This window comes from Sarcophilus harrisii, chromosome 3 (genome assembly GCF_902635505.1).
Source record: "Sarcophilus harrisii chromosome 3, mSarHar1.11, whole genome shotgun sequence".
Taxonomy (NCBI): Eukaryota; Metazoa; Chordata; class Mammalia; order Dasyuromorphia; family Dasyuridae; genus Sarcophilus; species Sarcophilus harrisii.
In genome coordinates this window covers 220,096,664-220,115,590 of record NC_045428.1, presented here as the reverse complement: position 1 = coordinate 220,115,590, position 18,927 = coordinate 220,096,664, and the positions used below count along the sequence as shown (strand labels likewise).

The 18,927-nt window shown below is 34.9% G+C and overlaps 1 protein-coding gene across 3 annotated transcripts in view; it reads right to left on the bottom strand.

Annotated features, from left to right (window-relative positions):
• Positions 1 to 18,927, bottom strand: part of SLC9A7 (solute carrier family 9 member A7) — a 195,090-nt gene that overhangs the window by 63,415 nt on the left and 112,748 nt on the right. For all 3 annotated transcript variants that reach the window (XM_031959079.1, XM_031959080.1, XM_031959081.1), the window contains exons 6-10: positions 15,175 to 15,280; positions 14,089 to 14,230; positions 7,162 to 7,267; positions 4,875 to 4,963; positions 4,592 to 4,705 (exon numbers count right to left, since the gene is read on the bottom strand). In XM_031959079.1, coding sequence (XP_031814939.1) covers positions 4,592 to 4,705; positions 4,875 to 4,963; positions 7,162 to 7,267; positions 14,089 to 14,230; positions 15,175 to 15,280 — 557 coding nt within the window. The remainder of the gene's footprint in view (positions 1 to 4,591; positions 4,706 to 4,874; positions 4,964 to 7,161; positions 7,268 to 14,088; positions 14,231 to 15,174; positions 15,281 to 18,927) is intronic.

Below are 18,927 nucleotides of genomic sequence, written 5' to 3'. Positions count from 1 at the left end.
TATCCAAAATGACTACTCAAGAGATTATTCAGTAAAAAGCAGAAAAATTGTTTATTGAAAACCTCTGGAGGATGAACTGTCCCATCACGAGATAAGAAAGAGAAAGCTCGTGGTAAGAGGGTTAAAGAAGTAGTAAAGATACATATCTTTTATATAAGAGATTATATCACAAGTAAGAGAGCATTAAGAAGGGGAGGGGGAGGCATCTAATTGGTTGTTGCTATTCAGAGAGATTGGAATGGAAGGTTTCTGTTTCCCTGAAATTTCCTGATTTCTAGGAAACAGAAAATCAGGCCTTCAGGCTTAATCAAGTAGATAGTGGTCAAGCTACTAGACTAAATATCGATAAATGTCAAATACTGATAAATGTCATCAGCTCAGGTTAAGTAAATATATTTATAGCTGGCCAATGCTCAAGTAAATAAAAACTTGCACATATTATACAGGTCATAGGGGAAACACAGAAATAATTAAAATAAAATACAGAAAAAGAATTCATACATTCCTGTAAGTTCTTCACCTTATCTCTCTCTATTCCACACATTATTATTATCAAAAAAAAAAAAAAAAAAAAAGCAAACAGAAAATGGTCAACAATTATTAATCTATGTGCCTGCTCTCCTAATAATATAAAGGTTTTATGAAAACCATCACACACACAAATCAGGGGCATTCCTGATGAAAGTAATAGTATGTAATAGGTGGACTTTTATAATTAATATGCTACAAAAGACATGATCTTTACTATCATTGACAAAAAGATGGAGAAACACATGCTCACATTCTGTTTACTGTTTGTTGATTATAATTAAACACTTGGTTCAGCAGAGCAAAAATACTACCTTAAAGACTCTCTTTTAGCAAAGTGCATCCTATTCATAAATTAAAATTACTCAAGATTTCTTGAAATATTAAAAAAAAAAAACTTTACAAGAATCCTCTGATCAAAATATTAATCAAGACTGATCTGTGCATATCTGCCAACTTCTCTTAAGTTTTTTATTTCTTTGGTTATTTATTTATTTTTTGCCATTGTCATGAAGGACAAAATACAAGCTGAAGAAGGATTCTGATTTATTTATTTATTTATTTTTTGATGAGGCAATTGGAGTTAAGTGACTTGCCCAGGGTTACACAACCAGGAAGTATTAAATGTCTGAAGACAGATTTGAACTCGGTCTTTCTGACTTCAGGGCTGGTGCTTTATCTACTGTACCAACTTAGCTGCCCCTGAAGAAGGATTCTTAATGGATGTTGAAGATACTTTAACTTGTGAAAAACATACTAATTGCATCAAGCTCCCTGGAAAACTATAAAAATATGTAACCACTCCAAAGTCTTTGCACTAACCATCCATATAGAAAATACAAGGTGGTTGAAAAATGTCATTTGTCAATGTGGTTGGACAAACAACGTGCGGAGATTCATATGTGTATGTATATATAACACATACATATTATGCAGAATATATATTGTGTAGAATATATACACATGACCATCTAAATATATATTAATATATGTGTATGACTCACCTAATATATACAACTGTATTATAATAAAATGTATACATGTGTGTAGACATATGCACATATCTAATCACATATATGCATTTACACACAATAGATAACAGAAAAAGCTAATAATTTGGCCTGAGGTTTCAATAGGTAGTACCAACAGGCAGTATTGCAAAGTTCCTATAACTGACTCCAAATTTCTGAAAACAAAAGGCCCACCTATTTATTACTAATATTCTACCAACATGTAGGATAATAAAAGTCATAAACATTACAGTCTCTGAAAACTGAATTTCCTAAAAGGGCATTGGGAAAGGCATATGAGGACCATGAGCTGACTGCAATGTAAAATAAATGAAGAACAACAAAGGAAAAATGAGCATAAAGGATGTCATCAGGGAAATATAGGGGTTAAAAAAGATGATGGGCTGTTCAAGTGATAGGAGCAAGGATGACTAGAAAAGCCATGTTGTCTATTAGCATCCCTGTCATGTTAAGAGGAAGTGAGACAGGCTTCTAAAATATTGGGTAGATCTCTCTTGTGATAAACCTAGACAGCATGGATAGGCTTTTAAGGGAACATGCAAATCAATGAGATCACAGACCCATTTGTAGATTTAACTACTACCCTACAAGATTACAGCAGGATAGGTATTCAATACCTCTTAGAAACTGAGGAACAGAAAGATTAGGTGATTTGCCATGTAATATGATAGAACCAAGGCTAGCAGTCAAAGCTGATTTAGAGTGGCACTTTTTCCACCACATCATTCTGTGTCTTATTATAAAAAAAGCCAATTTCTGTCTTTCTCAGAGAACTATTTCTTTCTGAGGGAACAAAACATTATTCACGTTCTAACTTTTTGAAAGGATGCATGTACCCAAGGTTCTAACTATAGGCTTGGAAGAGTCTCTATTGATTTGGCAGAATGGAGAGACCTTGATCCTGCTGAGATCACATCACCTTACCTTCCATTTTATGTCTTTAGTATACTTCTTTAGATAAAATCCAGTTTAGCAGTAATGAACTGAACCAGCTACGCCCAGAGAAAGAACTCTGGGAGATGACTAAGAACCATTACATTGAATTCCCAATCCCTATATTTTTGCCTGCCTACATTTTGGATTTCCTTCACAGGCTAATTGTACAATATTTCAGAGTCCGATTCTTTTTGTACAGCAAAATAACTGTTTGGTTATGTATACTTATTGTGTATTTAATTTATACTCTAATATATTTAACATCTCCTGGTCATCCTGCCATCTAGGGGAGGGGGATAGGAGGAAGGAGGGGAAAAATTGGAACAAAAGGTTTGGCAATTGTCAATGTTGTAAAATTACCCATACATATAACTTGTAAATAAAAAGCTATGAAATAATAATAATAATAATAAAAAAAGTTAAGATCCAGTTTAAGCCCTAAAAGGGTCCTCAGAATAAACTTAGGCATTCAATTTTAATGAACACAACTCTTAGTCAATTTGTGATATATATGTTTTATGACCACTTGTTGAATTTGTGAATTATGAATTTTTTGCTAATTAACTAGATCCAGGAAAAGTTTATTCTTTCCAGAGTGTAATCTTTTTCAAAGGTCTCTCCTATAAAGTTTGAAGAAAAGATTGTTTTCCTGTCATGGCTGGAGAAAACAAAAGAAAATGGAGAACTTATTTTTTTAAAAATAAAATGATTGTAAACTTTATCTTTTGATGAAAATGAAAATGATTTTTGTGAAGTGACTTATCCTGAATGAACTAAAAGGAGACAAATCATATTCTCAGAAGTGAAAAAAAAAAGTCATTTGTAATGGGGATTTGAAGTGATTCTAGCTATGATCTTTCTTTAGTATGTTGTTATTTAGTTAGTTATTATGTTGCTTTATGACTATGAATCATGGAACAGTAAAGTTCCTGAAGAATTAAAATAGGTTTCCTTAGAAGGCAATGGGAGAGGTAATCTAAAGTACTGAAACTAATTAATTTATGTCTTTATTTTACTATTGATTTTACTGTTAGTACATTATATATTCAGTGACTTTAATATGTATCTAATTCAGAAATTAAGGGATTTGATAAAAACAGATGAGCACTGGAAACTACTACTGGAAAAGGGTGTTTCTTCATTTAATTAAAAAAAGTAACATTTGATGAACTGGAGTGAGGATTTTGAATTTAGTGGACTGAAAAAATTGTTGGAATTTTAGTAATTAATGAAGAAATATATAAACATATTCCTGAGTCAGCCAAGACTTTTTTTGTTTTGTTTTGTTTTGCTTTTTTTCACTGAGGCTTAGGTTTAAGTGACTTGCCCAGGATCACACAGCCAGGAAGTGTTAAGTATCTGAAGCCAGATTTGAACTCAGATCCTCCTGACTTCAGGGCTGGTGCTCTATCCACTATACCAACTAGCTGCCCTCCCTCCCCCTCACCAAGACCTTTTAATTGCAGAATGAATCAAATAGCATATTGAAAAGCAAGACTATGATAATAAATACTTAACAACTGGCCATCAAAAATATATAAACAACATTTTTAAAGTTTAATACACATTATAAATACTTTTAAGTGTAGAGAATCACCAAAACAATAAGCCAAGACCTAATTTGTAACATTTTCCAATTTCCAAAGTGTAAATATTCACCCCGAAAATTAAAATTGGTTCTGGTTTGAGCTGGCTCCAACACCCTTCAGAAGGATATAACCTATAAGTAAAGATGGTAAACAATATAGAACTGTGACATATTACATGTACATGTTTGGTAGAAGAATGGGGGTTGGCTGGAGTGGAAATCATCCTTCTAAAGCAGCTATAATAGTGAGGAAGCCTGTCACAAAGACAGAACCTGCAAATCATCTAGGTAAATTTATTTTAGTTTAGTATAACTTATTCCAAAGATTCCCTTTACTAATTGGAGAATTAAAGAATTGTGAATCCTGAAATCTCAAATTTAGAAGACATTTTAAAAATCTAATGCATATTCCCCAATATAGGAATCCTTCTTAGAGAGGCTGTGGAAGTACATCCCTTAAATAATCCTAGTAAAAAGAAATACTAGTTACAAGAACCGAAAAGGATACAAAAGCTCCAATGATGAATATAGGACTGAAAATATGCTTCTGGAAGGTGAACAGAGCTAAGCCCATGTAGGAGAATATGAAGTTCTCTGCCAGGAAGTGGAGCACCTCAAAAAGCTGCAAAGATTTAAGGGGAAGGAACAGAAAAAAATATATGCATACATATCAACATGCACATATATACATATATAATATGTTAATTTTCCTTTCCTTTATTAATTGCAATATTAAATTTATTTGCATTTCTTTTCACTTAGTAGAACAACCTTTCTCAAATTTTACTCACTTGCTTGGTTCGACTTCTGGATTCCACTGACAGGTTGTTGTAGGTGTAATGAGCTTGGGTAATTCCACAGAACAGGACAGCCACAACACCTATTGAGAGACAATATGGGTTCAAAGGAAAGGGAGAAAGACTGAGTCAAACAAGAGGGAGCAAGAAAAACACTTCCGACTGAAGGAAATAAAATTTTCTCTAAACTTAAAAAAAGTTATCTATACTAGTCTGGAGTTTCCGCCTCTCCAGATTCTATCCATTCTGTAAGTCCCATTTCCTTAGATAGGTATTTATTGTTGCTACCATTCACTGCGCATTTAATTATTGTATTGTATTGTTAGCTACTAACTCACAAGAGTAATTCTAATAATCTGAACTAGATTAAATTCCTTGAGGGCAGAGTCTAGGTTTTACCCATTTCTGAATATCCCAGAACCCCACCAAATACCAAGTATACAAACATTTTATAGATGATCAAAGCTCTGAAGACTATGGCTTTATTCCTCTTTCCACAAGTAATTATTTACAGGACCAATTTTAGGATTAAACCAAAGAGCCTAAATCTCCTTTCCTTCCCCCAACAACAAAAAAATCAAATGGTTCAATATTACTTCATTAAGCTGGTGCCAACTAATCTGAGTTTGTTTATTCTAATCACCATTCTTTGCAGGCTATCTTGATCAATGAGGAACTTCTGACATGTCTTCTTAACATATTTATGTATAACTATAAATATCATGTTGAAAAGGGGAAGTATGTAATGTATAGAAATGTATAATGTAGGATATGTGAATACATGATAGAAGAGAATCTTTTTGGACTGGTTGAATCATGCTACATATTTGGAATTGTGCTTGATTTCATTTATTTTTCGTGGTAATAAGAAAAGCAAGAAACGAATTAATCAAAGCTAGTGAATTAGATTATTTCAACATATAAAACTAATGACATTGGTAGGTACCTCCGCTTCTTCAACCTAGAAAGCTATTGTTTATATACACAACGGGAAACATATGCTAAATAGGTGGAGGGACAGGATTAATTCTAGAGCACTCAGAATCCATAATGGAACAGATCAAAAATGACAGTATTATACACATAGTTATTCATGTACAGATGAAGAGAAAAAAATGTGCATTTGGAAGAAAACAATGAATATCTAATGAACTGAAAGACTTTCAAGTATTTGTGACATAAAGACCAGAATTCAAGGGAAAGATCCAGAAGAAATAAAAGTAAAACATTAAAGACCCAATTTTAAGAGCTGCCATAGGGTCAATCTGTTTACTTCCACTATGTGGGAATCTTATCAGTATTCTTGGGATTAATGTTATTTCTTGGGTAATTTGAAAAAAAAAGTTTGAGGCTGAGCTGGATTTGATGGGGTGATTCTAAAAAACAAAATTGGGTAGGAAAAGGCAAAAAGGAACAATTTTCTCATGCAAATGAGGTGTAAAAGGAAGAACTGATACAAAGGAAGTAGGTGGGAGTAGAGGGTTGGTAGCACTGAAGCCTTACTCTCATGTATCTGGGTTTAAGGAGGAACAAAATAAAAGGTGACCATCTATTTTTCTATGTTATAAATGCTTGTTTCATTTAAGTTCAGAATAAAATAATTTTAATACTATTTTATTTTTCCAAATATATGCAAAGATAGTTTTCCAAATACATGCAAAGATAGTTTACAAAGATATAAAACTTTGCGTTACAAATAAAAATTTTTTTTAAAAGAAAGGAAACATTCTTTCCCTTGTATCAACCTATATAAGGTGTGTGTGTGTGTGTGTGTGTGTGTGTGTGTGTGTGTGTATGTATGTGGATTTCCTGAAGCAAAGGAATAAAAAAACAGAATAAATCTCTTCATATACAAAATGTCTTCTAAATTTTAAAGTTAATACTCAAAGATTAGATTCAGAAAAGTTGTCAGTTGTGACAAGAGAATAAGCTGTGACTAAGTTTTTAGGAAGACATAAATACCACAATATATCAGAACCTTTTAAAAATACCTATAAAAGGCATCCATTCCTGAGGAATCAGTTAAATTAATAACTTTGTTGTCAATTTTCACAAAAGGTCACTCATTTTTGTTACTGAGAACCTAGGTGCAAAAAGAGACAATTCAAGAAAAAGAACACTGGCCCTGAGACAAGACTGGGGTTAGAGGGCTTTCAAATCCTGCCTCTTACTACTCACTACTTGTCACAAATTACTTAAATTCCCTCAGTTTCCTGCAAAATGAGGGGCTGAATTAGACGGCTTTTTGAGGCATCTTCCAGCTTTCAGTTTATGAACTCACCTGTAAAGCCACAGGCTTCTGCTAAGAGGAAGGTACTCCAGGACATTAAGAAAAAGAGAGCAGTCTCCAGCAGGGGGAAGCAGTGGAGCTTGGTAAACTTAGTCACGTTAGCAGCTGTTAAGGACTGATTTATAGGCAATTTTGGATTGAAGTTACAAAGAAACATACCATTAACTGCACCTCCCCTATTCTTCCCCTTCTCACCTCCCCATAACAAAAAAACCAACACACATTTCTCTCTAACCTTCCCAACTGTGTAGAATTATTTGAGCTAATGAGAATTTTTTTTTCAATTCTAAAAATTCAACTGTTAAGAAAACCTGAAAGTCATTTTTCCTGTATGACTGAAAAATTCTTCTCTTGTGTCTCCTGACACCTTCAGCTTCTTTCTATGAGACTCAGTGTAATTTCTACCTTCTATAGAAAATCTTTGCTTGTATTACTCCTCCACCCCCACTCCAAACACAATCCAGAAGGGAAAAATTACATGCATTTTCTATTTCCTTACCAATGTACATGTCATTTTCCCTTAGTAGCATGTAAATTCCTAAAAGTGGGGAACTGTTTTCATTTTTAGGGGTCCCCAAAACACAGTACTTGGGACATAGGAGAGGAATGGAAATGAGGCTGGGGATGATTTTATCATTAAGGCATTAAATGATCTGCTCACTTCTGGCAGAAGGTAGGCTTGAATTCAGGTTTGACTTGGCTTTGAGACCAGCATTCTTTATACTAACCCATATTGCCCCTCTATCTGTCTGACAAAGAATATTTTGCCATTTTCAATTCTCAACTCTATGACACAGCTTGTGAAATTTGATGCAGTGGTATAGGAAAGTGGCTCAATTCTGTCAAACATTAAGCATTTATTAACATGTACAGGATATTGTGTTAGATAACTACTGTTAAGGGTATACAAATGTACAGCATAACTACTATTTTGAAGGAATTTATCATCTAATATGGGCTATGAGACATATACATTACAAAAAGATATTGACCCATACAAAGTGATATATGATCTAATACCAAATGAGTGACATTTTATCATTGTTCAGTTATGTCTGACTTTTCAAGACTTCATTTGAGGTTTTCTTGATATCAAGATACTGGAATGGATTGCTGTTTCCTTCTCCACCTCATTTTACAGTGACTTGCTTAGAGTCACACAACTATTAAGTATCTGAGGCTAGAGTTGAGCTCAGAAAGAGCAATCTTCTTGATTCTAGCTCTGGCACTCTAACCACTGCATCACTTGGCTGACCCGAGTGGTCCTTAGGGCCCTTCATCACCTGGACCCTTCACACCTTTTAAGTGTTCTTATAACTTACTTCCTTTTTTCTACTCTCCAATCCAGCTATTTTAACTTATTTGTAGTTTGTTGAACAAAATACACCAACTCGTGTCTCCAAACCCTGATATAAGATGTCCCCCGTACCTAGAAGCTCTTTCTTCTCCTTCCTGCCTTCCTTCAAGGCTCAGTTCAAATCCTTGCTTCTGTAGAAGACTTTTCCTGGTCTTACTTCTGCCCCCAAAATAGTAATGTCTTGCCCTGTCAAGGTCACCTTTATCTTCCCTGTATATATCTTGCATGAAGCTAGGCTAGCTCCCTCATTAGAATATATGCTCCTAGAGAGCTGGAGCTATTGCTCTTCCCTTCTTCGTATCTCCCAGCACTTATCCTGGTGCCTGGCACATAGTATATTCTTAATATCTTGTTGATTGACTAAATGGGACAAAAAATGTTGAGTGGTAAATGTTTAGAATAAAAGAATATCACTGTAAGCTAAAATGGAAGGCACTATCCTTTCCAGTCCAATTTATTGACTCAAACAGGCTGAGAAAATGTTCATGAAGTACTATAAGAGTGAGATCTCAAAGGAAAGGCATGTGGAAACAGATATAGGAAGATGTTTTTCTTTTCATCTTCTTTGATGTCCTACAAGCCTCAATTATGAACAAGATTTTTCTCTAGTAATAAATCTCCAAGGGATGTATAACTTTATATTCCTCAATTCCAGAGCCACACCATTCTTGACACAGTAACATGCATAAACATGGAGGTTCACATTAAGCTCTTGTTCCCTTAGTTCTAGTTGTAGGTCATGAGTCTTTATTCTAGCAGGCTAAATAATACTACCTTGTTTGATGCTGGCTCCTGATAGTCATGGTTGTTTCAGGATCCTCATGTTTTAATGCCTCTGATACTTCCTTTAATTGTCTCTGATAAAATCTCTTTTCTGTACATTCAGTCCTCGTTTCCATATACTTAGACTATTACAATAGCCTTCTAGTGAGCCTACCTGGCTCAAGTCTCTCCCTACTCCAATTCATCCTCCATTTTGCTCCAAAAGTGATTTTTTCTAAAAACACAAATCTAATTAAGGCAACTTCAGTAAACTTCAATGATTCCCAATCACTTCTAAAATCAAACAGAAAGTTCTGTTTGGTATTCAAAACCCTTTATAACCTAGACCCCTCACCTTTCAAGTCTTTTTACACCTTATTTTTTCCTAAGGGGATTTTTAAAAATTGTTCAATCTGCAAGAAAAAAACCACTGAGGAAGAATTCTGAGCCAAAGGCACTTAAAGAGCCTTGGCCCCTTCTAAATAAGTAGACCTCAGATCTTTCTCATATTTTGAGATGTCCCCTTCTTTCAGGGCCTTAGTTTTATAGAGCTGGATAACCAGAAAACACAGGTGAAGCAGACTAAAAATACAGTCTTATTGGTGGATAGATCTTGCCATTGATCCTCTCTACAAGGATTTACACGAAAATAAAGGATCTCACTGCTCAACAAATGGGCTGGTGAACAGACATTAACATACTTATCTTGACCTTTCACAGGAGGTCCTATTAAGCTGATGAGCACGTCCATGGGTTGGTAAAAAGACAGGAGGCAGACTGGCTACCAGGATCACTCATTGGCCAAGTACTTATGGTCATCTCCCCATGTTGGGTAATGGAAGGATGACAGGACAGAGGAGCAACAAAAATAGGTGGAGGACTTTCCATGTAATCGAGATACTTCCACCACTATTACAAGGAAAAACCTCTAGTTAGGTTTTTATGATTAGCAGGTCTTGGTTTAACTTAAAAAGGCCAAGATCTTCCCTTACAGCTGAAGTCATCTCTAGTCATCCTGATCTATATATTGCCATTGGACCCAGATGGTTTTGGAAGAGAAGAGAAGCTTCTTCTCAGGTGACTTTGAAAAGCCCTCCCTGACTTAAATCCAATTCACTTGCATATCCTAGCAAGACCTTCTGATATCATAGTCCTAATCAAGAATGAGGGACAAATAACAACAAGAAGTTTCCTATAATTAAGCATGTGAATTTAAAATCTGCAGTTCACAGTTTTGAGGTCAACTATCAGAATTTATAATCATCATCTTTATGGAATCATTTCAAACTGATAAATACTGATTGGAATAAAATAATGATCCAATTAATCATCTATCACATCCTGCAGCCAGGACATTACTGTCACTGGATAGTGATATTCCTCAAAAAAGAAATTCCATCTCCTAGTTCTGGACATTTTCTTGGGTCGTTCTCCTTGTCTGGGAGGCTCTCCTTCCTCATCTGAACCTTCTGCCTTACTTCAAGTCTTGGCTAAAATTCCACTTTCTATAGAAAGTCTTTACTGATTCATCTTAATTCTAGTGCTTTCCCTCTATTATTTCCAATTTAGTTTGTTTATATATAATTGTTTGCATATTGTCTTTCATTAGATTGTCAGCTCCTTGGGGGCAAGTAATGTCTTTTTCTTTCTATTCCCAGGATTTAGCATACAGTTTTGTTGTCATTCAGTAATTTTTGGTTGTGTCCAAATCTTCATGACCCCATTTGAGATTTTCTTGACAAAGATGCCGAAGTGGTTTATCACATCCTTCTCCAGTTTATTTTACAAATGAGCAAATTGAGGTAAAGAGTGAAGTGACTTGTCCAGGGACACACAGCTAGTAAGTATCTGAAGTCAAATTTGTCTCCACATTCAGCACTCTATCCACTGTGCCATCTCGGTGGCTTTAAATGAGCTTATAACAAGAAAAGCCTGCCTTCATATATGGCCTATGTAAGAATCTCCCTATCCCCAGCCAGAGTCTGACCTCAAAGCTTTTCTTCCCTGGGTATATGTGGACTTCTGACTCAAGAGGCAAAGGAGGGAGGGATGAGATAGAGCTAAAGGCCAGTGACACAGAGAAAGAAAGGGAAAAAGGAAAAGGAACAAGAGAAAAGAGTTAATAGTAAAAAGTAAAGAGTAAAAATAAGAATAAAGAATAACTACAAAGTAAATAGACTGATGTTTTTCTCTTGTATTGGCAAACTAAAGAGGAGTTCTAAAAAAATACATTTCAATGGTTGCATCACTGAGATAACCAACATCTTCCTAAGGAATTATTTAAAGGATAGCACTCAGTTAGAAATATAAGTTTTGGTATACTTTTCAGCCTTATTACTGCTGCAGAATGAAGAGAGGAGGACCAGAAGAACATAACAATAGTATTGAAAAAATCGACTACTTTTTAAAGACTTAGACTTCATTTCCCTGAGTTCAAATTCAGCCTCAGACACTTTCTAGCCATATGACTCTGGGCAGCTCACTTCACCCTTTTGGCCTCCATTTTCCTCATTTGTAAAATGAGCTAGGGAAGAAAATGGCAAACCAGTCAAGTATCTTTGCTAAGAAAACCCCAAATGGGGTCAAGAGTTGTTGAACAGAGCTGAACAATAACAACAAATATGTGAAGCACCATGCTAAGTACTGGGGAATACAAAGAAAGGCCAAAAATAAAATCACATCAGTTATGTGTATACGTATAGGTTTATGTGTGTGTGAATATAATATGTATATGTATATGTGTGGTTATTTTGGACAAGGGCAATGTAGGAATTTCTATGGAACTGTGCAGTTTTTTAATGGATATTTTTTCCTTGCTTTCTCAAGGGGAGTGGATGGGAAACAATCTGTAAAAATAACATAAAATTTAAAAAAAACAAAAATCTGTAAAAATAAAATAAAATTTGATTTAAAAGCAAATAATTCTCATTATTTTATGGTCATATACCTCTATTCAATCCTTTAAAACATCTGATAAGAGGTTATGCTCTAGTAATTGCTGCAGTTCAAATTTTGAAAAGGTCTCTTAATGAATTTCATTGAATTTCAATTGAATTTCATTTCATTAAGATCATTCCTGAAATTAAAGCAATGAAGTTTTGAGGCATTGCAAAATAAATATTAGAAGATTTAGGGATGAAATAATTTTTACAAGTAAGTGTTAGTTCTTAGAATCTTAAATGCAAGTACATCTGCCAATAATTAGCTATGCAATTTTATGTGAGTCACTGAACACTTCTGGATCTCAATTTCCTCATATGTAAAATGGGGAAGATGCAGTTTTAAGCCAAGTCACTGATTAAATTAAATGATTTTATAATTAGGGCATGAAGTGAAGCCAGTAATACTGGTGAGATATGGTTCAAGAAGAAGGAAATAAAAACAAACAAACAAAAACAAGTGACAACTTGACTTCCATCTATACTTACAATAAGAAGGGAGATTTGCAGTGACTCGGCAAAAGTTTCTCAAAATGCCACTGAGTTTTTCCAAACATTCCCTCATTTCCAGAGAAGCTTGTGGAAAATCTTCCCAAAAGAAACTATTTTGAATTCCATGACCCTAATGAAGGTGGCCCTTTTCCTACTGATTTATGCTAATTAAAATGAAGTAAGAATCGTGAAGATAAGTATCTTGTACAATACACAATGACAAATCACAATGAGTACAATCTTGTAAGAGTGTCTGGTAGCTATGTTACATTGTTCTGCTGATTTACAGATACTTCAGAAAGCTCTGTATTAGACAAGGAAATCATTTATGTTTTTTTATGCCTGGAAATAGAGGTGACCCCAACATTTAGTGAGAACAAGACAACAATGGATAGTCTGAATTAGCAATAATAATACCACTAAAATTTATATAATGCTTTAAGGCATCTGCAAAGCACTTTACAAATGTCATCTCATTTTATCTTCATAAAAAATCTGAGAAATAGGTACCATCACATGGAGCAAAAAACTGAAGCTAAGAGTAGTTAAGTGGCTTGCCCATGGTCACACAGCAATTAAATGTCTGAGGCTGTATTTTATCTCAGGTCCTCCTGACTCCAAGCCCAGTGTTTTACCCAATATACCACACCAAGTTATCCATATTATCTTCTAGATACTAAAACAATCAGAGAAAGACTTCCCTGACACTGGGTGCATGTTTTACAGAAGAGTTACAGGAAGACAAAGCTAAGAATCTTGCACAGCATGATTTGTACCAGCAGATAGAGCCACACCCAGGAGATCACAGATCTATTTCTAAGTAAGTATTTTACTTGTGGTCACTTACTACCAAACTCAGGCATAACATCCTTGGTCAGGAATATACCCCTTAATTTTGGGGGGAAATCAGCAAGCAGATCATTAATGTAAATAATTTGTCAGGTTATATTTTCCAGGAACATAACCCCTATAAACTACCAGAATATGGATAAACTTTTCACTCAGGTAGAAAGACAATTTTCAAGAGGGAAAATGCAATCCAGATGCCTGTGCCAGGAGCGGAGGCCAGATAAACATTTAGACATTCTCAGGCAAAAATACAAGAGATAGAAAGCTCCATTGATGATGGAGGGTAACAAATATCCCAAGTGCTTCTCCCAAATTTCTCTAAGTGATAAATCTCTACTAGCTTTGTCAAAAACTGGTTGAGATACTCTTCCTTTATCAAGAGCAAAACATTTCAAAGGGGATCTAATCCAATTTAGGTGCCAGATTGAAGGCTTTAATCTAACAGGCAATCAACACTCTTTCTTTTCAAAGTCTAATGCAACATAAAGTCAGAGCCAGAAAAACCACAGAAAAGGATATTAGAGCTGTCACAACTCCAGTCACTGCTCCCATGGCAAAGGAACCACTGAATATTCCCAGGAATACTCCTACAGATTTAAAAAATGCTGCTGCATCAAAAGCATGGGTATTCAACCCAGTTGGTTGATAGGCAACAATAGACCTGGAGTTTGAGGGAAGAGGGGAAATTAGGAAACAAAAACACAAAATCAGGTAAGGATTAAAAAAAACCTGTATTATAAATGTTTATATCAATAAAATAGAGAAAGAACACATTTATGAAGTGGGTATACAATAAAAAACCTAGAAAAAGAACAAATTAAATGCCCCCAATTAAATACTAATTTGAAAATCCTAAAAATTAAAGATGAAATTAATAAAATTAAGAGAAACACCCACACACACACTGAATTAATAAATAAAATTAGGAATTGATTTTATGGGGGGGGAGAGCAAACAAAATAGATAAACAATTGATTAATTTGATTTTTAAAAGAGAAGAAAAATATTGCATTCATTTGATTCAATTTTTTCTAATACACTATATTATATTGTGACTGAAATGGCACATTAACAGTAAGCTAATAAGTCTTATTTTCAAGAAAGTCATCCAGTATTTGACACTGTTAAGATAGAAAGGCACTGCAGCATAGTGAAGAGGGGGTGGCTTTAGACTTATAAAGCCCTGGGTTCAAGGCTCACCTCTGATACAGACTAACTGTGTGACCCTGCCAGGTTATTCTCAGTGAACATTCTTTTTCTTTTTCTTTCTTTCTTTCTTTTTTGCTGAGGCAATTGGGGTTAAGTGATTTGCCCAGGGTCACACAGCTAGGAAGTGTTAAGTGTCTGAGATCAAATTTGAACTCGGGTCCTCCTGACTTCAGGGCTAGTGCTCTATCCACTGCGCACCTAGCTGCCCCAATCAGTGAACATTCTAAGAGAACATTATAAGACTGTAAGTTTCAGAACTCAGGGCTTTCCTTATAATGACAAAAATCACAAGTCCTATCCCCAAAAAGGGAATACAAAGAGACTTTTGTATTTCAGTCTGCATACCAGTGAAGAAATGCCTTTTCCTTACTATGAATTATTAGTAGTATTACTTACGAGGATAATACTATGGCCACAGCATCATTCAGTACACTTTCTCCAAACAGAAGGGCATAGAGGTCCACATCAGCATGTAGTTCATTAAATATGGCCAGTACAGTAACTGTAAAAAAGAACAAAGACATAGATAGATTCATCAGAAATTTTTTTTCTCTTTCCCTTGTTGATCAAGCTAAGCCAGTTTTATTGGAGTTAATTCCTTGTTACAATTAAAAAAAAAAAAAAAAGAGTTGTTACCTATGGAATGGGTAGTAATGATATTATCCAACTTGTTTATGGATGGAGACTCAACTCTATGATATTGCTAACTTCCATGAAGTTCTGGTTATACTAGCATTGTGATAATAAAAACTAGCATTTATACAGCATTTTACAGTTTGCAAAGCACTTTACAAACATTTCATTTGGTCCTCATGACAATCCATGGAGGCAGGTGCTATTATTATCCCCATTTTACAGACATGGAAACTGAGTCAGATAAGTTATATAGCCAGTAAGTTTCTAAGGCTGGATTTGAACTCAGCTTTCACTGACTTGAGAGTTCATCAATGAATCACTTACTTATAATCATGCATGCTATCAATTCTGGGAATTTGCAATAAATAAATAAAGTTCAGTTCCAGAATACTGGCCTTATATAAGTTATTTTATTTTAAGTCAGTTATTTTTAACTTTTCTGAAGTTTTGATGCCCTATTGGTTGAATATCTTTTTGTTTTGTTTTGTGAGACAACTGGTATAAATAACTAGCTTAGGGTCACACAGCTAATAAATGTCAAAAGTCTGAGGCTGAATTTTGACTTGGATCCTCCTGACTGTAGGCTCAGTGAGTGCTCTGTCCACTATCTTACCTAGTTGCCCTTATTGGTTGAATTTTATTTCCTATTCCTAATACAGTCCAAAGCCCAGTTATGACAACTTGTATTCATACTTTTTTTTTAATTTTTCAAACCATTTTCACATCATCTACCTTCCATGATGAGATATGGTACTGTGGAATTATTATAGGAACCTAAATTTAGAGCTATAAGCAATGTTAGAGTTTATCTACTCTAACCCCTTCATTTTACAAATAACAAAATAAGACAATATTTTAACTAAGGTCACAAAGGTATTAAGTGGCAGCTCCATGCTTTGCCAGAAAACTACTAGTAGGGATGGGGTTAAAGAAAACAACTGCATTGAGAAATAGTTCCTTATGTTATCTAATTTGCTAATTTTCACCCTCTATCCTTGGTCCTTAGTTTCCTACTCTGTGGAACCAGAGAACAAAACTCATCCCTTTACTGTGAACAAACCCTTAAAATATTTGATGATGGAGATGTCACATTGTTTTCTGCTCTAGCATTCTCATTTTCAGGCAAGAAATGTCCCCAATACCTTCAAGAGGTGCTCATATAGCTTAGACTAGTACCTTGAACCATCTTAAATGCCTTTCTTTAGGTGCTTTCCAACTTATAAATGTCCTTCTTAAAAATTGGCATTCAGAACTGAATCCAATATTGCAAATAAGGTCTAACCAGGACAAAGAAAGTCCATTACTTTCCTAATCCTGTACCTTGGGCTTTTCTTAACTTAGCTTAAGGCAACATTAGTTTTTTTAGTTGCCATAAGACACTAGTGGTTCAAACTGAATTTGCAGCCTAATAAAATCCCCATATCTTCTTCAGATGCACTTCTCTCTGACAATGGACCTTCACTTTGTATCTGTGAATCTGGTTAACATGTGTTAAGATTTTAAATTTATTCTCGTTACATATCATTAAACTAGTATGACTCAATGTTTTACTCTATTAAGATCTTTTAAAAATGCCATTTGTTACCTCTACTTCTCAGATTTTATCTACAAATTTACAAGAGCAGCTGGGTGGCACAGTGGATGGAGCACTTATCTTGGAATCAAGAAGACTCATCTTCATGAGTTTAGATCTGTCTTACTTAGTTTATTTGTTTCATAACTCTGGAAAAGTCACTTAACCTGTTTGTCTCAGTTTCTCATCTATAAAATAAGCTGGAGAAGGAAAAGGAAAGCTATATCAGTACCTTCACCAAGAAAACCTCAAATAAGGTCATAGTTAGGTACCACCGAATAATGACAAAAACAGGCTTATAAGCTATATCATCGATACTCTAGCAAAAATTGTGGTTCACGACCCCATGTGGGCTACCATAACTGAATGTGAAGGTAGCAAAATTATGACTGATTATTGGTAAATGCTTGATTTTTATAACTGTTTTATATACCTATCTACCCAGAATCACATAAAAATTTCTTGGGCAAAAAGGGTTGCAAGTGGGAAAAGTTTAAGAAGTCCTGTATTCGATGCCACCTTTATCCAACTCTCTACAAAAGCACTTAGTAGCACAGAAAAAAAGCAAAGATCTCTAAGGCACTACAGTAGAGAGTGCATTTCAAGCTAATATTCAACAATTAATGACTATTCTAAGTAAACTAGTTCTAAAATCTATTAGTTGTGTTACTGTCTAGTCCACATCATTCCATCTTACCACACAAGAATAGCATGAGAGACTTTATCAAATGACAAACTGAAATTCTAATAAAACTTCCATAGGAGTTCACAGTGACCAACCAACCTAGTAATTCTGTCAAAAATGGAAATGAGATTGGTCAAGCATGACCGATTACTGGTAAAACCATGTTGATTCTCTGACCACTGCCTTTCTTTTCCACATACTCATTAACCAGCTCTTTAATAACATTCTAGAACTTTACAAGGAATGGAAGTTAAATTCACCAGTCTACAGTTGACAGAGTTTATGTTCTTCCTCTTTTTTGAACATAAGGATACCTATCTTTTTCCAATACTTTAGTGCTCTTATTATCCAAGATCAGTGACAATGCTCAGTAATTACATTTGACAGTTGTTTCATATCATAGAACATAATTAATCTGAAATAGAAGACTTCTTTCTTTAATTTCAACTCCCTGCTAACCATGTTTGTTCTGTTCCATCACCATGATAGTTCTGCTTGGTGAAGAAAACAGAAGATAAAAGTTTTGCCTTCTTTCTATTAATAGTTATCATTATTCCATTTATTCTGAAGAGTGATCCCATCTCCAAAGGACCTGTGATGACACAGGCTACCCCCATCTTCACAGAATGGTGAGGGACTCAGGATGCAGAACAAGAAATTTTTGGACACGTATTAATTTGTTTTGCTTTTGTTCCATCATTTCAATTTTGTCTGACTTTTCATGACCCCAGTTGAGGTTTTGGAAAAAACACTGGGGTGGTTTGTCATTTCCTTTTCTAATTTACAGATAAGGAACTGAAGCAAACAGGGTTAAGTGACCCGCCCAGAATCACATACCTGGTAACTTTCTGAGGCAACTTATAAAAATGGGTTTTCCCGATTCTAAAATCTAGCTATCATTTGTTTTGCTAGATATGCTTACTTCTGGTATATAGATTGTGTCCACCCTCAGTTCTGATGGGAGACAATTTGGGGAAAAGAGGGGAAACGGCAATAATATTGCTGAGAAGTAAGTATAAAAGGAGAACTATCCCATGAGACCTGACTACTTAATTCTTACACAATGTATTTTACCTCCTGACAATCCACATGGCTTCCTGAAATGTAGCACAGAGGGGCCTCACCCCCATTTCAGAACATGTGTAGTTATCCTATTTCCTGCTGACTTTTTGCATGATAAAAATTATTTTTTAATTGGCTGCTGATGAACCAGAGTTGAGTATACTTCCAAAGAGTTTAAACAGATATCACTGAT